Genomic DNA, 26,559 nt, shown 5'->3' with positions numbered 1-26,559 from the left:
CCCGACCCACACTAACCCGACTCAAACTCGACCCATTTACCCGAATTGACAGCTCTAGTAGTCGGTGCTGTAGGATAAGCGAGTTCGGCAGCTGGGCCGGTGGGAACTGCGGCGGGAGGGTGGTTTTGGCTGGTGGGGCTTTTTGAAATAATTAATTAATTTTTTCTATTTATTTCAAATAAAAAAAATTAAACTTTTGTTAATTTTTTATTTTTATTTTTTTGACCAATCATAGGCCGACATGTGTCAAGGCGACTTGTTATAACAGGTTAGTTGACCGGTTGGGACTATTGGGAGCAGATTGGCTATGATTATTTAAAAATAATCCAAATGTGGGATTATTTTGGGCGGACGGCCCAAAGGTGGGATTATTTCGGGCAATTTTTCCTTTTAATTTTTTTAGTTGTAATTAAAATTTTAATTACTTGAATATATGCATAATTCTAGCCAAAACTAACTCTACAATCTATATATTCTATAAACATGTTATATTGCATTGTAATTATTATTATTATTAAAGCTTTTGTTTTATTGTAAATTGATATGATTTTAATATTTTCAAGTTAGTGATAGCTTTTTAGGTAGAATTTTCTGTGATTTTGTCTAATTTGTCAACATTCAGACCCTTATTCCTATATTTATTTTTTTCCATCATTTTTGGTTAGGTAGCATCAATACTATTGTTAACCCTTGATGTTGGGCTCTGCAATCATATTTTGTATCTCAATTATTGTCTACTTTAGCAACTGGAGGAAGGGAGCTTCATCATTTGATCAATGTTAATGATGTTACTTTTTGAGTAGTTTATGTTCACAACTAATTTATGTAACTAGACATCCAAGTCTGTTAGCTGTATCCTGTTGTTAATTTGTTATTAGGAATAAGTGTAGTTTTTTCTATCATATCTTGTTCCTTAGGCAGAATAGATTATGTTTCAAACATTATAATATACATTGAATAGACTATGTTTTAAACATCAGTATATACTGAAATAATGTATTGGTTTATTTGATGTGTATCTATGTGCACATGTTAATGAGATAGAAATACATACTAACCAAACATAGGCTATTTATTTATTTATTACAAGAACCTCAACTGGAAAACTTTTCATCATTAGGAGCAGTTCCAATAATGGTGAGCTTATTTTCTGCTTGGCTTTCCTCGTCATCTATGGTAACATTTTCTCCTCTCAGATATCCCGCGTACCATTTCTGAGACAACTTAGGATATCTGGACCGGTTTGGGTCATCGTAATCAACATAGTACAGACCAAAGCCTTTTTCATAGGTAAATAACAGCTCAAACAAGTCCACGAATGACCAGACAAAGTAGGCTTTAGTATTCGATCCATTTCTGTAAAAAAAAGACACAAATATTGATCATTGATAACGTTTTGGTTCTCCTTCATTGAAAATATAGAGGATTCATAGACAGATGAATGTCTTCAACACCTTTTGCAAGGACACCTGCTTTTTATATGAAGCAGGATATGTCTCAGACAATTGTAACAGTTTAAACTAACTAGTATCGAGTTTACCTCACTGCATCAAGCACAGCGCCGATAAGAATTTGCAAATACTCTCTCCTGGATGGGTCATTTACTGATACATTATGGTATGTCAGTTGACCTATGGAAATAAAAAAAATAATTAGAATGTAGATAAAAATTAGCGCGTAATCTCTATTAAGAGAAGACAAGAAGAAACAACCATTCTCATGAATATACATAGGAGGATTGTCATATACATTCTTGAAGTACTCCAATCCTCCTTTAGACCCCATGGTATTGTAGGATATTTATCCTAAGACGCGAAGAAAGAAGAATATAAATTAGAGAAAGAAAAACACAGAATGTAAAAGCAACTGTTGTAAGGCCTGCAACTAAGTCCTCACCACTTTACGTAAATCAGAACTCAGATTATAATCTGCAAAAATAGAAAGAGTATTAGCCTTCCTCACCAGAAAAAGCCGATATTTTGTATGCAGTATAGGTTTTTCATCAAATAATTGGTAGATATGAAATTAAAAATAAGACATACATATCCATTCTGCTGCTATATCAGCGATGTAATCTCTAGGTTCCGGCTTAAGTTTTGTATGTTTGCTTGAAATTACACAGTAGAAATTCACCCCAATAAAGTCGAATGATCCTTTAACCAATTCTGACTGGTTTTTGGTGAAAGTAGGAAGTCTGTTTCCAGCATTTTTCTTCACTATTTCTGGATAATCTCCATATGTCAGAGGATCCATGAAACTGATAAGCCGAAACAAAACACAAAATAACTCTTCTTGGTGAGCCCGACATAGAACAATGAGAAGAATCGGAAAATAAGGTTAAAAAAAAAAAAAGAATTATCTGCGAAGTGAAATAGGTATTTCTCTGATTAAATTGATTTTCACTATAACTACTGTTTTTGCAGCTGATGTTACTGATAAAAACTGATTTTTTTTCTTATCACTATAGAAACTAATCAATCAATCAACCAAAGCCTTAATCCCATAAGTGGGATCGGATACATGAACCAAAAGTGATTGTTACTATAGAAACTAAGTTCTACTGAATATGAAGTATTATTTTCACAAGTTCAGAGAACGAACATGGCTTGGCCTAAGCTTTAAGTGTGAACTTAACAATATATCACAAGGTAACATATAAAACTTACAGGCCAATGAAGAAATCATATGATCTCAGTGCCGCCAATGCATCTTCTGTTGAATTACTTGCCGGAATATAATGAAACAGATACAAACTGAACCCAAGTAACCCGTGTTGTTTGGCCTGCACTCAAGGTTTAAAAGAACAATTAAAGCATCTGGTCATTATGTGTGCAAAATAACCACAACTACAAAAATTCTGAAAGCGAATCAGAAATGTATGATTGTCAAATGTCAATATAGGTATATATGTAGGCTAAGCCTGACATAAAATTGTTAACATAGCAGGATGTTCTAATGCACAGAAAGACATTAAACTTTCAGACCAAACTCACAAGTGTACATCATACCACAATACCACAAAAATTTTGTACATTTGAAACCATATGCTTACCTTATACTTCTCCTTGTAGAGCCTAGCAGTTGAAGCATGAGCAAGCAGAACATTATGAGCAACAATATAGGGTTCTGTTGAAGAGTTTCCTTTCATGCAATAACTTCTGTTAGTGGGAGAACACCTACCAGGAGGCGAATCCCCAGTATCATAACCACCCAAGACAAATATATTTGCCTCATTGATGGTAGTCCAATATTGAACCCTATCACCAAATTCTCTAAAGCAAACATCAGCATATGCTGTGAAGTCATCGCTGTTTGGACAGTCAGCAGCATCAATGTCAGAAGCTTTACAACAGAATATATTGGAGCAAAGATGAGGAAAAGAGAGTACATACACAATACGCTGATCTATGAACCCTCCATATTCATCCTCGAGTGCCTGTGGTGTATCCAAGTGCAGCAATGTAACATGTGGTTGGATTCCTACAATGCAATATTTGTAACAATAACTATGATTAGCAAATAAAATTAAGTTACTTTATTCTTAATTTCTCTTTGCAACTTTAAATGCTGTCGAAAAGATGAGACTTTTACCATGGCTGACAAGTTCATTGATGAGGTTATTGTAATATTCCACACCCTTGGGGTTAACAGGTCCTCTGCCATCTGGAAGAAAAACAAGAAATCAACTTGAAACTTTTTTTAAGCTTCAATAACATTCATAATTTCTGATTACTCATCAGTTGTGATTACTATACCAGGTATTAGTCTTGACCATGAAATGGAGAAACGATAGGCATCTAATCCTGTTTCCACCATCAGTTGAACATCCTCCTGAGTATTTCACATAGGTAAGATAAGGTTATGCATCATTTACTATGTTTTTAGAAAAAATAAAAAAAACTTTAGCCTTTTATTTCAGTATCTCAACCCAGAGAAAAACTGGGTGATAAAATTTTCCATTACCTTGTATTTGTGATACTGATCAGCTGCTACATCTGCAGTTGCATCCCCAAATCTACCTGATTTGTACGCAATAACATGAGATAACGACAATCTAGGAATGCTGGAATAATTATGCTAGTTCGTAAAGATACATATTACTTGACAAGGTAAAGCCATATTGTATATATATCTGACACAGGATCTTCAGCAAAAATGATGAAGTATTAAAGTATCAATCTTAATAGTAACTTTACCAAAAGGTTTATTGACATAAACTTAATCCCCAGAGGTGGACAAAATCATTCGATTTAATTTCATAGATTTGAAAATATATAGATTGAAATGTGGGCCGAATTTGTTTAATGTATGTATAAAGCTGTGACATGTTTAGAACTCTGTCTTAGAAGCAAAATTCTCCCCGACTATGGTGCAATCGTAGATGGTGTTGCCCCCAAAGATTTAACATAGCTATCTCTCTTAATGTTCACTAAAAAAGAGAGATTGGGAACTCACAATATGCTCAGAACTAATTTAGAGGAAAACTGGAAGAATAGAGGAAGAAGAAGAAATTGATTTTTTGTGTATTTCAAAAGCCACGAAAAGGGAGAAAAATCAGCGATAGCTACAAAATCGAGTCAAACGTTACAGGCTATTGTTCAGTTACGACTTGGCCCAAAAAGGTAGGCACACCACACCGCGCACGTGCCATGAACCGGTCGGACGGCGGCGCGTGTGGATGCCCCTTTCTAGCCCACAACAATAGGGAAAGCACTTCAAACATCAAAGTATAAAACATATTTAAACCAAGTAAAACCTTCCTTATCCCACCAATGTGGGACAAAGAGTTTTTCTCCAAAATAAAGAACTTCCTTAGCATTATTTCCAACAGTATGTTTTGTCTCGTTTCCTAGAATAGATTGTTATATACATATATTTGACATAACATGTTATGACTTAGGCTCCATTTGATACAAGTAAATTTAACTGAAATTATACATTTTTTTTAGAGAATTTGCCTGAAATTACATTATCTAAAATTATACGATCTAAATTAATATTTTTAAATAAGATGAAACAAACATACCCTTAACTAATGAGATGCAATAAGAGAAATAATAATATAATAACTCTTACATAATCTCCCAAAAAAAAAAGTTTTATTTTATGGGTTTTCCTACTTTTGCACCAAAAAAAAAAACAAAAATATATTCTCTACAGGTATGTTCCGATTTACTGAAAACAACTGAATAATCTGAATTAAACTGATTAGGGCTGAAATGAACTTAACTCAACTGAATAGTGCTGAAATAAATTATTTATAAGAGAAGGCAATTAGGAACTAAATAGAGCTGAAATCAGTTCAGTTAAGTTGTTTGTAATAAATCGGAGTAGCCCTTAAAAAAAAATCAAGGGTCTATTATGTTTAGCATAATTTCAGTTCAGCTCCAATCAATTCAGTTCACCTCTATTCAATTCAGTTTAGTTCCTAATTTCCTACTCTCATAAACAATTCATTTCAGCTTTATTCAGTTCAGTTCAGTTCACCTTAGCTTCAATTAGTTCAGTTTAGTTCGGCCTTAATAAATTCAGTTCAGTTTAGTTCAGCCCAAATCAGTTTAGTTCAGCCCAAATCAGTTTAGTTCCAATCAGTTCAATTAAGTTGTTTTTAGTACATCAAAACAGCCCCTTAACTCTTATAAAATGGTATTCAAGTAAAATCATGCCAATATCTTAATTATGTGATATATTAATGGAAAAATTGGTTTTAATAATTCTTAATTTGAGTCATTTATTGTAAATAATTTCCAACTTTTGATTATTTAACTATTTTCTTCCTATTATGAGGGGACTATTGTACCATAAATTCCAGTGCAACGGTAGGTGATATTTCTCATCAACTTAATTATACGGAACTCTCTAGTTACAGAAAATAACACATGTGACAAAATTTATGACTATCAAGCCGTAAAAATTGGAAAAAAAAAAGTTAATAATTGAGATAAATAAAAATACCAGAATGAGCAAAAGTATCAAAGATACTAGCTTTCCTTCCATCTTCAAATGCTGCTCCTTCCACCTTCATATATTTTATTCAACCCAAAAAAAAGAAATTAAATTATAGAGTCTAAATTAAAATTCTCCCGATCATAAGAAAATTAAAAAGGAAATCGAGAATTACTGAAAAGGATGTTGAAAAAAAAGGGGGGGTAAGAGTGAAACCTGGTAAGAAGATGTGCCAGCGCCAAAGATGAAATGGGGTGGGAAGTCATAGCGGTTATACACTTTTGCAGCAACACCAACTGATTTTCCCGCTACATTTATGAGAAAATAACTGATTAAAAGGAGAGAGAAATATATGCTTATCCTCTTCATTTTTCAGCTGCCTCTTATTTCTAATCTTTAATTATGAACTTTTTTTTTTCATCTTGAAATAAGTTTGAGAAAGTTAGCAGTAATTATGACCTTTATATAGTCAATATTCCACGTGGAAATATTTGTTTTTAAAATTACTTAATTTTTTTGTACTTTATAATCACTTACATTTAAGGAAAATGATTAGAGTTGGTGGTGGATTAATATGTCAACACAAATTCAGACTAAAGCCTACATTTATTACTCCGTAAATTAATAAACCCTTTATTTGGAGTATTTGTTAGTCTCATATGGAGTACTATTTTGGGTGTTTTTTTTAAAAAAAAAAAAACAATATCCATGTTTAATGTATTTCATTTATAACTTAGTTTTTTTAATTTTGTATTTTATACATATAAATCTTTGATTGGTTAAATTAATTGACTGTAGATTAATGATATGGCTCTAATCAAAAAAATTGCACCCTTGAATTATGCAATTATGGGGTTGATGATTTCCCAAAAAAAAAAATCAAAAAATTTTAAAAAAGCAAAAGTAATTATGAATTGTTTTGTACTTTAATGTTAGATTCCAACTTAGGGATGGCAGTAGGTCGGGTTAAATGGGAGACCCGCCCCATCCCCGTCCAAGTGGAGCGGAGATGGAGGGAGGTTTGGCTGGTGATGGGGCGGGGATGAGTATAAAATGTGTACCCGCCATGGGTGATGGGGCGGGTATGGATTTTAGAGTAGACCCGCCCCATATCCACCCCGCCCCGTACCCATCTTATACCCGCACCATATTTCTTTTAGAAGAGTTGAGAATTTATGAAACTTGATACCCCCTAAAGACCTAATAAGCTTGAATAGTGAAAGTCTCAATTTTCTTAACCTAATTTGATATAATCGTCATTAATGTGATACAATATAGCATCATGACAAAGGGTTTGGGACGATTTTGGGGCGGGTATGAGGTGGGTATGAATATCCAAGTGGGTGAGGGGCGGGGATGGATCCTATCTTGTACCCGGTGGGCGGGGATGGATCCTATCTTGTACCCGGTGGCCTGGGGCGGGTATGAATGTGGATATTGTACCCGCCACGGGTGGTGGGGCGGGGATGGGTATAAGATTTTTAGGCGGGTATGGGTATGGAGGTACCATCATCCGCATCTGACCCGCCCCATTGCCATCCCTATTCCAACTATTGTTCTTTTTTTTTTCTTTTATAATTTTTTTTTATTTATTCCATACGAGACTATCATATGGAAAACAGAGAGAGAAATACATTAGTTAATGTTACCCTACAAGTATTAAAGATTATCCTTATTTACTGGAAAAGTTACCAATTTCCTTAATTACATAAATAAATATATATATTTAATTACTAGATTTTCCCTAGCATTTTAGAAAATTAGTGATTTTATAACAATTGTTATATACTTTGAATAATGTGTAAAACCTTAATCATGAACTAAAAGTTATTTACCATATACGTGTACTTATTCATAAAGCATTAGGACTAAAAAAGTGAATTGCTATTTACCACAATAGAATTACTCAAACTATAGTATTAAATGACCTTCATGCCCCTTTTAATTTTGAAAATTACGTACTCACCATCCAACCACCACTAACTTTGACCCACTACACTAACCTTGACCCTCCAAACTACGACTCCACCTTGACCATCAACTCCACCACATGTACCACCATTAACCCTTACCATCCACCACAACGGGTCCACCTTGACAACTAGCTTGACCACCAACATTGTAGATTCACGACAATTAACCACCAACATTGTACTTTTTGACTACTAAAATGAGTTGATGTCGGTCCGCGTTCATATCGAAGGCATTAGGTGGGGATGACGAACCTTCGACACCGTCGAGTCAAGTCAAACTTTTTTTTTTCCATTTTCCGATGTTCATGGTCGCATGTAATATGCGATTGTACCATGGTACAGTCGCATATTACATGCGGACGTGTACTATTTAAATTTCTTTTTTTTTTGTAGGGAATCTTAAATTTTTTTAAATAATAATTAAAAAGAACAAAATACATTTAATTAGTAAATTTACGATTTTTTTTTCACATGAATTTAATTTAATGCTCATATTTAAATTTAATTTTAATTTATATTTGAGGGGAAAAAATTTAACTTTAATTTTTAATGTATCATGTAATAGTTTATAAGTAATAAAAAAAATGTTAAAAATAATACAATCTTTAAGCGGTCTGCCAAAAATAAGTCAATCTTTTGATAATTCTAAAAATACAAACTTTGGGGGGGGGGGGGGGAGGGGGTGTTCGCTTTAAACAAGTTTTAACATGCTAGTGACTTGTTTAACAGGTTATATGCACACATGTCATCGTTTAATTGGTTTAAATTTTTTATTCATCTTTTTTATTTTATATAATGTTTTTAATATTAAAAGGATTAATTAATTATTATTATAAGCAAAACACTCATTATTATTAAAACTTTTAATTTTTTTAAAAAAAAGTTATCAAAATTGTTATTATTTTGTTTGTGTCAAAAAAAAAAAAAAAACCATTCCATCAAAAAAAAAAGAAAAAAAACCCTTTATCAAAAAAATAAAATAAAATAAAATAAAAACCACTCACCACCACATCCAGCCACAACCTCCTCCCCCACCGTCGTTGTCTAAACCCCACCTTCACTACCAGCCTGTCGCTTGTCCTTCATCGACCCCCCGTTCTTCCTGCCGGCCCTCCGCGCCACTCCACCCTAACCGTCTTCTTTTCCCCCTTCCCCAAAACCCCTCCCATCCCCCTACGCAACCACCATAGAAACCCCTTCCCCACTCCCGTAAACCGCGAATCACTCATTCCCTCACCCTAAAACCCTAGCGGCTAGGGTTTTTGATGGTGGGGGAGGATTGTTTGGGGGTTATTCAAGAGTAAAATAAGGGAGGTTTTTTCATGGGAGTTTCGAGTGGTGGTGGTGTCCGAATCGTCGGCCGACGCTAACGATGGTGATTGGGTTTTGGCCTGTTGTGTTAGCCTGCTGTCTGGCTGCGTCGGCCGGTGCTGCAATGGCTGCTTAGCTGGGCTTCGGCCTGGCCGCGGCTGAAGCAGCCCAGTCACTTGCCCTTTTTTTTTTTTAAGTACTTACCTTACCCTGTGTTTTTTTTAATAGGAGTTAATTAATATTTTTCTTTTTAACACAAAATTAATTCATTATTTAGTTAGAATTTAATTGATCTTTTCTCAAAAAAATAAAAAATAAAAAATAAAAATAAAGACTTTATATAATACTTAAAATTCTGATTAGAAGTAAATTATGTTGTTAAATGATTTTTAATTAGTCTTGAATACAACACAATAATCATCAACACATATTCAATAATACAACACAATAATCATCAACACGCCAACAAATATTCCAAATTAATTCTTGAATTGATTATTGAGCACATACAATTTAATTTAATTAGGGTCTGTTCACATTTACTGAAGGAGCTGAACTGAATTGATTGGAGCTGAACTGAACTGAATTGAACTGATTAGAGCTGAAGTGAACTGAACTGAACTGAATTTAGCTGAAATGAATATTTTATGAGAGAGGGAAATTAAAAGCTGAACTGAACTGATTGGAGCTGAATTGAAATTAAGTAAATGTGAACAGGCCTTTAGTCTTCCTTGCCTAGTTTTGTGCATAAAATCACATTATTACTACTTTGGTGTATAAAATACACTTATACTCAATCTCAACTCAAGTGAGTGAATGAGTAATAATTAAATAAATTGACTTCTTTGACTCAACTCCAACAATATATGGGTGAGAATAAAATCATTATTGGGCTCAATAAATATAATCTTAGCTCCTTTTAACATAAATAAATCTTATCCAGACTCAATTGGGCCAATTAAAAGCGAATTTGGAATTATCCCTTAGATTTGGAAATGGAATATGAATTATTATGTACAAACGGGCAAAAATTGGGATAATTTTTATCAATTTTTCCTTAATATTTTAAAGTTACTAATAGTTTTTATTTTATTTTATTTTATTTTATTTTTTTCTTTTGTGGTTTTGTCTGATATGTCATGCATTAAGCCATTCATTATGACTTGTGGATGATCAACAAACTAGTTTAGTCATTACCTTGTATTTACCTTGTTATTCAAGATGTTGGATCAAATCCCATTTACATTATTTGTTCTTTTGGTAGGATCGATCTTTCAACATTGTATGTTTTGTATCTCAACATTGTCTACTTTAGCAACAAGAGCAAGGGAGCTTCATCCTTTGAGTTTTTGAGTAGTAACAAATCATGTTACTATACATTAATATCCTTTGTTGTTAGGAAAGTCTGTTACTTGTAAGTTGTAACATGTTATTAGGAATAAGTTTAGTTTTTTTATCATGTTTATTAGGTACGATAGATTATATTTCCAACATTAGTACGTATATACTTATATATTGTATGTGTATGTTAGATGTGTATCTATGTCCAAATGGTAGGTATTTGAGAGATTGTATTTTCATTGTTTTCTTATTGAGAAAAGAAAATAACATTTCACAACCCTTTACATTGCTAGCAACTCCAAAAAATGCATGGTTTAATTTTAGCTAGTCTAAGGGTCTGTTCTCATTGACTGAACTCAAGTGAACTGAATTGAACTGAACTGAACTGAACTGAGCTGAGCTGAACTGTAATGAACTGAACTGAAATAAATATTTTATAAGAGAAGGAAATTAGGAGCTGAACTGAACTCAACTGAACTAAATTAAACTGAACTGAACTGAATTGCGCTGAGCTGAACTGAACTGAATTGAATTTCAACGTAAGAGAACATGCCCTAAATTTATTAAAATAGTTTGTACAAGCACATCAAATTAGTAGAATAAAAGAGGTTTATTCTCCTTTTATTAATCTTTAAGTGACCATACTTGTACATTTGAAGGAATTTCTAAGCCTACACAATAATTCAATTCAATCTCAACAACTAAATCAACCACCTTTTTTCCTTGCTCTTATATGAAATATTTTCTACAACAGTTACACTATGTCACTTTTGCGAGTCAACACTTTCACAAAATCTAAATATAACATCTCCAAATTGCTTATCCCACTTTCTACCTTTCACAATCTAGGTGACACCATGTCCAAAATATGAAATTCATGTTATGAAAACATCCATTTTTGTTTTAAACCTTGATTGATTAATTGAACCTCAACTAGAAAACTTTTCACCCATAATATTAGGAGCAGCTACAAGAATGGTGAGCTTATTTGCTGCTTGGCTCCCTTCATCATCTATGGTAACGTTTTTGCCTCCCAGATATCCCGCGTACCATTTCTGAGACAACTTAGGATATCTGGATCGATTTGGGTCATTGAAATTAACATAGAACAGACCAAAGCCTTTTTTATAGGAATATAACAACTCAAACAAGTCCAAGAATGACCAGATAAAGTAGGCTTTTGAATTCGATCCATTTCTGCAAAATGACACGAATATTGATCATTGATAATGTTTTGCATCATCGAAAATATAAAGAATTCATAGACAGATGAATATATCTTTACCACATTTTACAATTAAGGACACCTGCTTGTTATATGAAGCATGATATTTCTCAGACAAATGTATGTAACAGTTTGAACTGCTACCTCCATTTCAAATTAATTGCAACAAAGAGGTATTATTTATGAAACATAAAAAATTCCTTTGTAAATACTCTATCCTGGTATGAAACAGTGGTAGTGACTAGAATCAAGTTTACCTCACTGCATCAAGCACAGCGCCAATAAGAATTTGCAAATACTCTATCCTGGATGGATCATTTACTGATGCATTATGGTCAGTCATTTGACCTATGGCAATAAAAATTAAAATTAGAATGATATAAAAATTAGCGTGTAAATCTGCAGAATGAGAAGCAGAAACAACCATACTCATGAATATATATCGCAGAATTGTCATATACATTCTTGAAGTACTCCAATCCTCCTTTTAGACCCCATGGTACTGTAGGATATTTATCCTAAGACGCGAAGAAAGAAGAGTATAAATTAGAGAAAGAAAAACACAGAATGTAAAAGCAATTGTTGTAAGGACTACAACTAAATCCTCACCACATTATGTATATCAGAGCTCTGATTATAAACTGCAAAAATAGAAAGAGTATTAGCCTTGCTCGCCAAAAAAGCCAATGTTTTATGTTGTTAAATTTAGGTTTCAATGTTTCTCTGTATATTTTCACATTCACAATGAATCGGCCTCATACAATATATAACTAGGTATACTTGGAGGGCAAGGCCAAGTAAAGATAAGCACAAAATATTCTAGGAAATATTATCACAATATACACAAATATCTTATTTCCTAAAAATATATCCCAATACCCCCCCTCAAGTTGGAGCACCCAAATTCCCAATGCCCAACTTGCGAAGAAGAAACTCAAATTTTACCTTTCCCAAGGCCTTGGTGAAGATATCTGCCAACTGTAGTTTTGTAGGAACATAAGAGGGAGATATAGTACCATCCATTATCGCATCTCGTATAAAATGACAATCTGCCTCAATGTGCTTTGTGCGCTCATGAAACACCGGATTCTGAGCAATGTACAAAGCAGATTGACTATCACAAAATAGGCGCATCCCACTCTCATGGCGTACACCTAAGTCCCGAAGTAGTTGTTTCAACCACTTTAATTCACAATATGCACCGTTCATTGAACGGTATTCCGCTTCTGACGAGCTTTTGGCCACCATGGGTTGCTTCTTGGTCTTTCATGACACAGGGGAGAAACCAAGTAACACTAACCAACCAGTTAAGGATCGTCGAGATAATGGACAACTCGCCCAATCTGAATCACACCAACCTTCCAACTTTAAAGCACTGTCAGATCTTAAAAGAATGCCTTGACCTGGATTTTTCTTCAAATAACGCACAACTCGCAAAGCTGCATTCCAATGTTCTACTCTAGGATTTTGCATAAACTGAGATAAAATATGAACAGAGTATGTCAAATCAGGTCTTGTCACAGACAAATATATCAAACGGCCTACAAGCCTGCGGTACTTCTCAACATCCTGTAATAATTCACCCGTTGCCAGAGCCAACCTGTGATGTTGTTCCATAGGAAAATCCACGAGCTTTGCATCCATAGAGACTGTCTCTGCAATAATATACATGGCATACTTGTTCTGACAAATAAAAAATCCCTGTTTGTTTCGGGCTACCTCTAGCCCCAAAAAATATTTCAAATTTCCAAAGTCTTTCATTTTGAAACATTGCCCTAAATATGCTTTAAAATTAATCAAAGAATCTTTGTCGTTGCTTGCAATGATCAAATCATCAACATATATCAACACATTCACCTGTAAATTTCCTTTCATCAAAGTAAATAACGAATAATCAGAGTATGACTGTTTAAAGCCATATTTTTTCAATGCGTTGGTTAGTTTAGCAAACCAACACCGAGGAGCCTGTTTCAAGCCATATATTGACTTTCTCATCCTGCAAACTTTGTCAGAATTATCATTTGCAAAACCAGGAGGAATTTTCATGTATACCTCTTCCTCCAAATCACCATGAAGAAAAGCATTATGGATGTCCATTTGATGAACCTCCCAATTTTTCACAGCAGCAACAGCAAGAAAAGTTCGTACTGTTGTCATCTTTGCTACCGGGGCAGAAGTCTCATTGTAGTCTAGACCCTCTACTTAATAATTACCAAATATGACCACTCTCGCCTTCAATCTCTGCAAATTTCCATGTTCATCATATTATTCTTTGTAGACCCATTTACTCCCAAGAGCTTTCTTCCCGGGTGGCAACATCTCTAGAGTCCAAGTACCTTGTTCTTCTAGAGCCCGAATTTCATCGGCCATGGCTTTGCGCCATCCCTCATGCTTCATTGCTTCTTTAAAATTTCTCGGTTCATTGCCTCCTGTGACAGCAGCTACATATTTTCTATGTTTTACAGAAAAACAATGAGGATTAACAAAATGTGTTAAAGTAAATTCAGTACCCGAGGAAGTCGATGTCACGGGTGAAGATGGACTTTTATTTCGTATGGTGTGAGTAACATAGTCACAAAGCTTCACCGAAGCTTTCTTTTCTCTCATCCCTTTGCCCATAATCTATTGAGGTTCACTCTCCTCGAAAGTACCCCCTGCCCGTAGCTCTGTCGAATTGGGGCTGTTGTGGGATGGCTCGGGCGCAGCGATAACTTTGCTGTCAGTATACACCACGGCCTGCCTGTGGTCTCCTTCCCCTGGCCGCGGGTAGGCCGCGGACTGATCTGCCAGGCCAGCAGCAGCCTGCGGGCTACTGTCAGGCCACACCGCAGCCTCACCGCGGTTCTCTTCACTCAGCCGCGGGCTGGTCGCGGAGTAATCTGTCTCACGACCAGCCCCCCTCCTAACCCAACATCACTGTCCGCATTTGCCTCATCAAGAACATGCTCATGCACACTCCACTCATCATCACTATAATAATCAAGCACCACATGCCCTTGTTGACGAACGTCATTACTTGAGGTAGCAAAAGGAAAAATGTGCTCATGAAACAACACATCACGAGAGACAAAAAACTCTTTAGTCTCCAAATCATACACCTTCCAACCTTTCTTACCAAAGGGGTATCCCAAGAAAACACATCTCCGACTCCTACTAGCAAATTTATCACCTTTGCTACGTTGATTATAAGCATAGAACAAGCACCCAAAAACACGAATATAATCATATGAAGGAGTTTTCTCAAAAAGAACATCAATGGGAGTCTTATAGTTGAGCAACCTAGTAGGTGTTCTATTAATCAAGGGACAAGCCGTTTGCACACATTCACCCCAAAACCTCAAAGGTAAGTTAGCTTGGAATCATAAGGCCCTTGCTACATTCAATATATGTTGATGTTTTCTCTCAACCCTCCCATTTTGTTGAGGTGTGTCCACACATGAGGTCTCAAATAAAATCTCATTGTCAAAAAAATAATTTTTCAAGGAGTTAAACTCCGTACCATTGTCACTGCTAACAATTTTAATTTCTTGATTAAATTGACGTCTAACCATAGAAATAAAATTGAGAAACATATATTCAACTTCCGTTTTACTACTAATCAAATAATTACAAACACCCCTAGAAAAATCATCTACGATAGTAAGGAAATAACGAGCACCACAAGACGATGGAGTCTTGTAAGGCCCCCACAAATCCACATGAACAAGTTCAAAAATACGACTAGCTTTACTATAACTAATAGGAAAGCTACGTCTATGTTGTTTGCCCTAGGGCATACATCACATGATTTATTTTTAAAAATGCTACTAGAAAAACTAACAACCGGAAGAGATTTCATAACTTTTGCCGAAGGATGTCCCATTCGTTGATGCCAAAGTCGAGCCAAAGATTTCCCGTCCACAACCAAAGCTTTCACCGTTGGAACACCACTAAAATAATAAAGTCCATCTTGTCTTTCACCCGCTCCAATCACCTTCCTCGTCGTTAGGTCCTGAATAACACAAATTTTGTTAGTAAATTGCATAATGCAATTAGAATCATCACATAATAGAGTTGCGGAAATTAAATTGCAATTCAATTGAGGTACAAAAAGAACATTCTCAAGCGTCAAGCCCCCTTTTAAAGTCACCGAGCCAATTTTTTTATGCATTAGCATTTTTCCCATCCGACAATCCCACCGGACAACTATTCACATTAACCACATTAGTTAAGAGAGATAGGTCACATGTAACATGATTCGAGGCTCCGGTATCTATAATCCATCCCAATTCATCCTTACCATGAAGCTTAGGCTTGAGAGAGTTTAAGTGATCCAAAATTTGTTGTATCTGAGCCGCGGTCACACCTACCAAAGCATTGCCATATGCCGCACCACTAGAGCCACTGCTAGGAGAGTGTGATGAGGCAGCCCCTCCTGTTTTGTTGGCTCGAACAGAGGGAGCAGCCCCTCCTTTTCCACGAGCAGCCCCTCCTTTACCTCGGTTACTATTTGCAACACCACGACCCGGGCCACGACCTCCACGAGGCCTATCACCCCACCACTTCGGAAAACCGTGCAATTGGAAGCAACCGGACTCAACGTGTCCCTCCCTATTGCAATGAGTGCAAAACTTATCACCATTGTCATTCGATCGAGTTCTCGAAGCATAGTCATATTGAAGCTTAAAAGCAACAACATTGTCACGGGACTTGGTGAGTTCATCCCCCCGCAAACACTCGGCTTGAACAACCTGTTGATAAGCAAGATCAACCCCTGGCAGAGGGTCTTAAGCAAGAAGTTGCCCTCTAATTGATCCATAAGCATCATCAAGGCCAATTAGAAAGTGATGAACTAAATCATCTTCACGAATTTTCTCCACTTGTGCAACAATATTGCACTTACACGCACCACAAGAACAGTTTGGTACTGAAACATATGCAATTAATTCATCCCAAACCTTAGTCAAGCGACAAAGTATGTTGTAACTGTCTCAGAAGACCCTTGCTTGCAATCACCAAGCGTATTCTTCAATTGGCACACACGAGTACCACTCACCACACAGAATTGGTTCTTGAGGTTAGTCCACAAGAGTTTCGCATCATCGTAATCACCAATAGTAGACCGCACCGAGGGGTCCAAAGTATTAGACAGCCATGAAACCAACATTGATTGAACGACCACCCAATCCTCCATCTTCTCATCAGTGGTCGGCTTTGAAACCGAGCCATCAATAAAACCAAATTTGCGCTTGGCTTTCAACGAGGTCTTGATTTCCCTCGCCCACTCATCGTAGTTCTCACCACGAAGTTGAATTGGAGTGATGATGTTGCCCGGAGCATCACTCGAACCTAAGTAATAGGTCAAAGCAACCTTTGGTTTGGCAGAATTGTCATCACCGTTCTTCCCATCTCCACCAGCCATAGTAATTTCTCACAGAGTAGGGTTTGTAAAATTGAAAAAAAAAAATTAATGTGATCTCTCACACTCACAGATGCTATACGTGAATAATGAATAGCACGTATGAAGGAATTCGTTGAAAAAAAATTCGGATCAAAACCTACGCTCTTGATACCATGTTAAATTTAGGTTTCAATGTTTCTCTATATATTTTCACATTCACAATGAATCGGCCTCATACAATATATAACTGGGTATACTTGGAGGGCAAGGCCAAGTAACCTAATATAAGCACAAAATATTCTAGGAAATATTATCACAATATACACAAATATCTTATTTCCTAAAAATATATCCCAATATATGTGCAGTAGAAGTTTTTCATCATTTGATAGATATATGAGATTAAAATAAGACATACGTATCCATTCTGCGGCAATATCAGCGATGTAATCTCTAAGTTCCGGCTTAAGGTTTGTATGTTTGCTTGAAATTACACTTTAGAAATTCACCCCAATAAAGTCGAATGATCCTATAACCAATTATGACTGGTTTTTGGTGAAAGCAAGAAGTCTGTTTCCAGCATTTTTCTTCACTATTTCTGGATAATCTCCATATGTCAGAGGATCCATGTACCTGAAGGCTAAAAAAAAACACAAAATAAACTCTTCTTGGTGAGCCTGACATAGAACAATGAGAAGAATTGGAAAATAAGAAAAAAAAAAAGAATTATTTGCGAAGTGAAATAGGTATTTCTCTGATTAAATTGATTTTCACTATAACTACTGTTTTTGCAGCTGACGTTACTGATAAAAACTGATTTTTTTTTCTTATTACTTTAAAAACTAATCAACCAATCAACCAAAGCCTCTTAATCCCATAAGTGGGATCGGCTACGTGAACCAAAAGTGATTATTACTATAGAAACTAAGTTCTACTGAATATGAAGTATTGTTTTCACAAGTTGAGAGAATGTAATTTGCAATCTGATGGTAGATGGAGCTTGTATGCGACCTTCCCCACCTTTTCAAGTACTTCAAAGGGGCCGTAAAACCGTGCTGATAATTTCTCAAACGGCCTTCTCGCGAGGGATTTCTGCCTATAAGGCTGTAGTTTCAGGAACACCTTGTCGCCCACCTCGAAACTTTCCTCCCTTCTCTGCCGATCAGCATTCACCTTCATAATTTGCTGGGCTCGCTGCAGATTCACTCGGAGTTCTTCCAAGATGCAATCCCGCTCTTTCAGTCCCTCTTCCAAAGAACTGACCATGGTTTGCCCTGCTTCCAAGCGCCATAATTTAGGGGGATCCCTGCCATACACAATTTTGAATGGCGTCATCTTAGTGGAGGTGTGAGGAGACGTGTTGTAAGAGTACTCGGCCCACGGAAGCCAACGCGCCCATTGCTTGGGCTGATTAGTAATGAAACACCTTAGATAGGTTTCGAGACTCTTGTTGACTATCTCCGTTTGGCCGTCAGTTTGGGGATGATAGGCCGTGCTTCGTTGAGACCCATCCCTTGTAATCGGAAGAGCTCTTTCCAAAACATGCTAATGAATACCCTGTCTCGATCGGAGACAATAGTCGAAGGAAATCCGTGTAAGCGAACTACCTCTTAGACAAAAACATCGGCCAACTTTAGTGCATTGAAGGGGTGTTTCAGTCCAATGAAGTGGCTGTACTTGGAGAGGCGATCGACAACCACCAGGACGATGTCGATTCCCCGAGATAACGGAAACCCTTCTATGAAATCCATAGAAACGTCTTCCCAAATCGCTTCGGGCATTGGAAGTGGTTGAAGGAGGCCTAAGGGGCTTTTACACACGGACTTGTTTCGTTGACACACTTCGCATTCCCGAACAAACTTCCCGGCATCTTTTCTCATGCCGGACCAAAACCAATCGGCGACGAGTCGAAGGTAAGTTTTAATTTCACCGTCGTGGCCTCCAACTGGGGAACAATGATACTCCTGTAAAAGCAAGGAAATAAATTTTGATGAGTTAGGCAAAATTAATCGATATTTATAAAAAAAATCATGTTCCCTTCCAAATGAAATCCGCTGGGCCCTTCCTTCCCTTCTTTGAGCCCTTTTACAATCTGTCCCAACCATTTATCACCTTCTAACTCTTTCTCCAGCTCAGCCCAATCCACATGTTGGTAATGGATTAAGGCTCCAAATTCTAACAAGGCCCCATGCTTCTTTTTCTCAACTTCTTCTTTGTTCTGTTCCAGCATTTTCCCATCTCTTCGGGAAAGAGCGTCAGCCACCCTATTGGCGGTGCCCGGCTTGTATTGGATTACGAAATCAAACCCCACAAGCTTCCTCAACCAGCGTTGATATTCCCCGCTGACCTCCCTTTTCTCAGCCAATAACTTAAGAGATTGCTGATCCGTGCAATTCACGAAAGGCCGCCCAAGTAAATAGTGACGCCACTTCGCTACGGCTAGGGAGATTTCCATCAATACTTTTTCGTAGATGGATTTTCCCTGAGCTCGGACTCCCAATAATTTGTTGTAGTACGCAATTGGGCGTCCACTCTGCATCAAAACCGCCCCCAACCTGAAACTAGAAGCGTCGATTTTCACTATAAAGCTTTCTCTGAAATTCGGTACCGCTAAAACTGGAGTGGTGGTGATGGCGGTTTTTAATTTCTGGAACGCCACGGTGGCTGTCTCCGACCACCGCACCTCTTAATGGCCCTGCAATGTGGGCGTATTTTGCTATGAACTTCCGGTAATAACCGGTTTAACCAAGAAATCCCCTTAATTCACGAAGGTATCGGGGAATTTCCCATTCGAGAATAGCCTTGATTTTCTCGCTGTCCATTGCAACTCCTGCTGCCGAAATCACGTGCCCCAAATAGGCAATTTTCGCCTTACCGAATTCACACTTTTTAAAATTAGCTTAGAGTTTGTGTTCAGCCAATTTTTGCAACACTAATTTCAAATGATCCTTATGCTCCTCGGCTTCCTTACTATAGACCAAGATATCATCGAAAAAGACCAACACGAACTTTCTCAAGTAAGGACGAAAAATGTCGTTCATGAGCGATTGAAATGTTGCCAGAGCGTTTGTGAGACCGAAAGACATTACCAAAAACTCGTAGTGCCCCTCATGAGATCGAAAAGCCGTTTTAGGAGTATCATCCGGTTTAACTAGAATTTGATGGTATCCCGATTTCAAGTCGAGCTTGGAGAACACCGAGGCTCCATGGAGTTCGTCGAGCAACTCATCAATGACAGGAATTGGGTATTTATCGGGCACCGTTTCCTTGTTTAATGCCCGATAATCTACGCAAAACCTCCATGACCCATCCTTTTTTTTCACAAGTAACACCGGACTTGAGAAAGGGCTCGAGGATGGTTGGATGATACCGGCTTCAAGCATCTCGTGAATTAACCTTTCGATTTCATCTTTTTGCACTTGCGGATATCGGTATGGCCGACACTAATGGGGTTGGTTCCCTCTTTGAGAGTAATAGAGTGCTCGTGATCTCTTTGGGGTGGTAAGCCAATTGGCATGTTGAACACATCAGAAAATTGGCCCAACAACTCCTTCAAGAATTCTGGTGGGCCTGCTGTCACTGGGCCCAACTTAGTGGGCTCTAGCTTGTTCAATTCCACCAGCAAGCCCTTTTTCTCCTTCTTAAGCACCCTTATCATGGCTTTCAAAGTGACTTGTGTTCTTTCTTGCGTGGGATCGCCGGTCAAGGTCACCGGAACTCCGGCGATCGAGAACTTCACCACGTGGGTACGCCAATTAGTAACCACCGAACCTAACTTAGCGAGCCATTGCACCCTAAGTATGACTTCGACACTTCCCAAGGAGAGTGGAAGGAAATCTTCCGTGATGGTTACTCCACTCAACTCCACCCGAACACCTTTGCACACCCCGCTTCCACGAATAGTGTCACCATTTCCCAATGACACCGCAAACTCTCCCCCTTGTACCACCGGAATAGCCGCTTGTTCCACCACCGTAAGAGCTAGAAAATTGTGAGTAGCCCCCGGATAAGTCATAACAACTACCTCTTGATTCTTAATCACCCCACGCAACTTCATTGTCTTCGGGTTATGAATCCCGATCACGGAACATAGCGAGACTCCACTTAACTCTTCAGAAGGCGGCTCATCTAGCACCTCCGGTTCTTCTATCTCTAGCTCCTCTTCACCTTCCGCTACTAAAAGAACGCTTAGTTCCTTTCGCTTACAACGATGCCCTACACCCCATCTTTCATCACAACGAAAGCACAATCCCTAGGCCCTACGTTCTTGCAATTCGAACTCCGTGAGTCGACGGGTTCCACCCGTAGCACTTTGAGATGGTCCTGCGTTGGATCGCCCTTGGTTAACAAACCCTTGTGACTCTGGGGCCTTGGGCCACGATCTGGACGGCCCACTAGGGGGTGGCAGCCCATAAGTTTGAATTAAGCTACTCTTGTTGAAGGGTGGGTTACTTTGAGTTGGGCTAGAAGAATTAGACCCACTAGCATGGTTACTCTTCCAACTGACCATGGGCTTCTTCCCCTGTTGGGCCCGATTCTTCTCTTCAATTCGGCCCGCCATTTCCATGGCCCTTTCCAGATTGTTTGGGTTGAGAAGTCGTAGCTCTGCCTTAACTTCAGCATTCAATCCATTGATGAATTGACCCAGCATCAAACTTTCAGGGATGTCTTCCAAGGGTGTTGCCATCTCGATATAGCGGCGACAGTACTCCGCCACCGTGCCCACTTACTCTACCACCAACCATTGCTCGTGCAGGGTTCCGGCGTGTGATGGTCGGAACTCGTTAAGAACCCTTTGTTTGAGATCCGGCCACCCGTAGAACGGGCGTCTCTTTTTCTCCCATTGAAACCACTTAAGGGCCGCGCCATCCATTGCCACCACCGTAGCCTCCATCTTTTCCCTCTCCGACAACCGATAAAACTCAAAGAACATCTCCACACGCGCGGTCCAATTATCCGGGTCGGTTTCTTCGAACACGGGCATTTCAAGTTTACGGTGCTTCCATTGGCCACCGCCGCTGCCTCCATCACCACCGGGCCAGCCTCTATTTTCCGATGGATGCTACCCAGGTTTGTCGAATGGCCTCTCCTCGTGCAAGCTATTCTCTCCGCTTAAGGGCCCCTCTACGGGTTGGGTTGTATGACTGGTGATTGTCGCGGCTGTTGAGATTGGAGTTGGGGGGACTTCAATTTCTCCAGTTCAACCTGAAGTTTTGTGAATTTGCCGCGGTCTAGGGTGGCCTGAGTATTCACGGTGGCACGAAGTTGGTCTAGGCGGTCTTCCAGCCGATTGACCGTGTTAGCCACCACCTCCTCCGTCTTCTTCCGTTCTTTTTCAATTTCCTTTCGTTCCTCTTCCATGGCCGCCTTAATGGCCGCTGCCACCGTGCGCGTGAGGTTGTCTTCCTACGGTTGCAACCGCTCTTGGATGAGGGCTAAGGTTTCTTCTATGGCGGTGAGACGTTGTGGTATGTCTTTTTCCATGACTGATCTGATTTATTTTTTTTTGGTAATTTCTGACTGGTGGTTTCCGGCGCCGGCGGTCGCAGGACCACCGCTCTGATACCACTTGTTATGTACTAGACCCGACTAATGTAAATTGTGGGATTGATTGTAATGTGAGGATGGAAGCTTGAGTATTTTGATTGATTGATTGAAGAACGATTACAAGGGGATAATACATGTGACTATCCTACCATACTTATACTCAAGACTTAGATAATACCATACTTATACTCAAGACTTAGATAATACATGTGACTTAATTAACTAAAATAGAAACCCACATTGAACATGATTAAAGAAGGCTGTTCTTCTTTCCTCAATTCTTCCTTAATTTGCTTTGTCTTGTTGCTCTTTGTTCCCTGCTTCTTTTGGCCTCTGCTGCCCCATCTTTGCGCGCCTCGTATAAACCAAGGGTGGAGGTTGACTTGTGGTGTTGCTGTTGACCCCATTGACCAGGTCCATTACACTGGCCTAAGCTTTAAGTGTGAACTTAACAATATATCATGAGGTAACATATAACAGGCTAATAAAGAAATCATATGATCTCTGTGCCGCCAATGCATCTTCTGTTGTATTACTTGCCGGAATAAAATGAAACAGATACAAACTGAACCCAACTAAGCCGCGTTGTTTGGCCTGCACTCATGGTGCAAAAGAACAACTAAAGCATAAGCATCTGGTCATTATACGTGCAAAATAACCATATGCCGTCAATATAGTATGAGAAAAATTCAGGATGAGAAAACAAATTAGAAATGTACGACTCTATGACCAATTCAGGATGGTAATGCCATCAATATAGTTATATGTGTAAGCTAAGCCTGACATAAAATTGATAACATAGCAGGAAGTTTCAGTGCACACAAAAACATAAACTTTCAGACCAAACTCATGTGTGTAAACCATATGCTTACCTTATACTTCTCCCTGTAGAGCCTAGCAGTTGAAGCATGAGTAAGCAGAATATTATGAGCAACAATATAGGGTTCTGTTGTAGAGTTTCCTTTCTTTCAGTAACTTCTGATAGAGGGAGAACATCTACCAGGAGGCGAATCCCCAGTATCATAACCCCCCAAGACAAATATATTTGCCTCATTGATCGTGGTCCAATATTGAACCCTATCACCAAATTCTCTAAAGCAAACATCAGCATATGCTGTGAAGTCTTCACTGTTTGGGCAGTCAGCAGCATCAATGTCAGAAGCTTTACAACAGAATAGGTCGGAGCAAAGATAAGGAAAAGAGAGTACATACACAATACGCTGATCTCTGAACCCTCCATATTCATCCTCGAGTGCCTGTGGTGTATCCAAGTGCAACAATGTAACATGTGGTTGGATTCCTACAATGTAATATTTGAAACAATAACTATGACAAGCAAATTAGATGAATGAAATCACTTTCTTCCTAATTTCTCTTTGCAACTTTAAATGCTGTCAAAAAGATGAGACTTTTACCATAGCTGATAAGTTCATTGATGAGGTTATTGTAATATTCCACACCCTTGGGGTTAATAGGTCCTCTGCCATCTGGAAGAAAAACAAGAAATCAACTTGAAACTTTATTTAAGCTTCAATAACATTCATAATTTCTGATTACTCATCAGCTGTGATTATTATACCAGGTATTAGTCTTGACCATGAGATGGAGAAACGATAGGCATCTAATCCTGTTTCCGCCATCAGTTGAACATCCTCCTGAGTATTTTACATAGGTAAGATAGGTTTATTTATCATATATTATGTCATTTAACAAGGAAAAAAAAAAAAAACTTTTAGCCTTTAATTTCAATATCTCAATACAGAGAAATTCTATGGGGTGAAAAGATTTTCATTACCTTGTACATGTGATATTGATCAGCTGCTATATCTCCATTTCCATCCCCAAATCTACCTAATTTGTACGCAATAACATGATATATCGATAATCTAGGAATGCTAGAAAAATTATGCTAGTTCGTAAAGATACATATTACTTGAAGAGGTAAAACCATATTGTACATATATCTAACACTAGATCTTCAGCTCAATTGATAAAGTATTACAGTATTAAGTATCAATCTTAGTATTAACTTAATCCCCGGAGGTGGATAATATCATTCGAACTAATTTCACATATTTGAACATATGTTTTTTTGGTGTAGGCCTGTAGGGCGAGCTGCAAAGGGCAAATGATGTTCTTGGCTACCACCTCAAACACTAACAAACGTTGTTAAGCTAGCCAACATCCACGAACTCATCGGTGTATAATATAGAAGCCCAATTTGTGTTTTACATGTGATTTTTGAAGATTATACCATTGGCATGGAATAATTTTGTCTAATACTCTAATTTTGATGTCTGTACTAAATTCTTTTTTTACAGGAATCTATGCATTACTTCAATACTTCTTTCCAGTGCAAATGTTTCTCTTTATTTCAAAACTCAAGAAACAAACATAGGATTGTCCTTCAATTGGGATTAAAAGTCCCATACCCACCCTAAACTCCCACATACCAAACACCCTTCGAGTGATTAGCTATAGCTTGTTTATATCAAAATTACTCGTAGAATTCGAGCATTAAAAAATGGGAGCTAATTTGGATACAATTTACTTGTGTCACATATAGTACATATATTTTAAGGATATATGTAATGAAAAAATTGCTTTTAATAATCCCGAATTTGAGCCATTTATATATTTAAATTAAATAATCCCAACTTTCAATTATTCTAAACTATTTTTTGTCGTTTGTGAGAGGGCTGTTTTACCTAAATTCTCTCATACAACGATTATAAGTGATTTTTTTCGTCAATCAATTATACGAAAGTCTCTTGTAACAACAGAAAACAACACAAAATTTACGACCATCAAATCACAACCATAAAAATTGAAAAAAAAAAAGGTAATAATTAAGATAAATGGAAATACCAGAATGAGCAAAAGTATCAAAGATACTAGCTTTCCTTCCATCTTCAAATGCTGCCCCTTCCACCTTCACATATTTTATTCAACCAAAAATTGAAATTAAATTATAGAATTTACATTAAAATACCTCCAATAATAAGAAAATTAAAAAGGAATTTGAGAATTACTATAAATTTAAAAAAAAAAAAAAAAAAAAAAAAAAAAAAAAGAGGAGTAAAAGAGAAACCTGGTAAGAAGATGTGCCAGAACCAAAGATGAAATGAGGAGGGAAGTCATAGCGGTTATAGACTTTGGCGGCAACTCTAACTGATTTTCCCGCTATATTTATGAGAAAATAACAGATTATGAGGAGAGAGAAATATAAGCTTTCATTTTTCCAGCTTCCTCTCACTTCTAATCTGTTATTACGAACTGTATTTTTGTCTACAATAAATGTTTTATGACCCTTTCTAGTCAATGTTTTTAAAATTACTTACATTTTTTTTGGTACTATTTCCATGTCCAAAAGAACGACCCTTTTCGATTAATTTTATGGGTATTAAGAAGTTAAATAAAAAGAAAGAAATAAAAGTATAATGGAAAGATCGATAAATTTACATAGGGTTTGTAAAAAAGTAAAGAGAGAAGGAGCATTAAAGTACATGAAAAAAAATTAAATTTTATATGAGAAAGCTAATTTTACACAAATATTATTATAAATTGATAGGTATTTTAATACAAATATGTCGATTAAAATTAGGCCAAAAAAGTCAAACTTTTAGAGACAAAAGAAATACTTTATTCATAATTACTTTACACTTTAAGGAAAATGATTGAGTTGGTAATGGAGTAATCTGTCCACATAAATTGTTGATGTGAACATTCATTAAATTACTATAACAGTAGCTAAAGTTATTCTAAGTCTTTAAGACCACTCTCACTCATGGGCAAAAAATAAAAAGCCACTTTCTCTCTACTCACTTTCTCACTCT

At 37.4% G+C, this 26,559-nt stretch overlaps 1 protein-coding gene and 1 pseudogene across 1 annotated transcript; both read right to left on the bottom strand.

Moving 5' to 3' along the window:
* Nucleotides 1-917: 917 nt before the first annotated feature.
* LOC110727876 (putative beta-glucosidase 5) lies at nucleotides 918-6,361 on the bottom strand. The gene is given in 14 exon segments (XM_021907457.1): nucleotides 918-1,356; nucleotides 1,541-1,631; nucleotides 1,713-1,769; nucleotides 1,772-1,805; nucleotides 1,897-1,928; nucleotides 2,043-2,257; nucleotides 2,667-2,782; nucleotides 3,053-3,308; nucleotides 3,393-3,480; nucleotides 3,592-3,663; nucleotides 3,756-3,831; nucleotides 3,964-4,019; nucleotides 5,956-6,019; nucleotides 6,163-6,361. Coding segments are annotated over 14 exon segments (1,572 nt in total). The 5' UTR covers nucleotides 6,316-6,361; the 3' UTR covers nucleotides 918-1,094.
* A 5,139-nt stretch (nucleotides 6,362-11,500) lies between these two features.
* On the bottom strand, nucleotides 11,501-26,051 carry LOC110728299 (annotated as a pseudogene).
* Nucleotides 26,052-26,559: the final 508 nt, after the last annotated feature.

Source organism: Chenopodium quinoa, unplaced genomic scaffold (genome assembly GCF_001683475.1).
Source record: "Chenopodium quinoa cultivar QQ74 unplaced genomic scaffold, ASM168347v1, whole genome shotgun sequence".
In the NCBI taxonomy this organism is placed as follows: Eukaryota; Viridiplantae; Streptophyta; class Magnoliopsida; order Caryophyllales; family Amaranthaceae; genus Chenopodium; species Chenopodium quinoa.
Note: the sequence above shows the minus strand (reverse complement) of the source record. Positions and strands in the feature narration are given on the sequence as shown.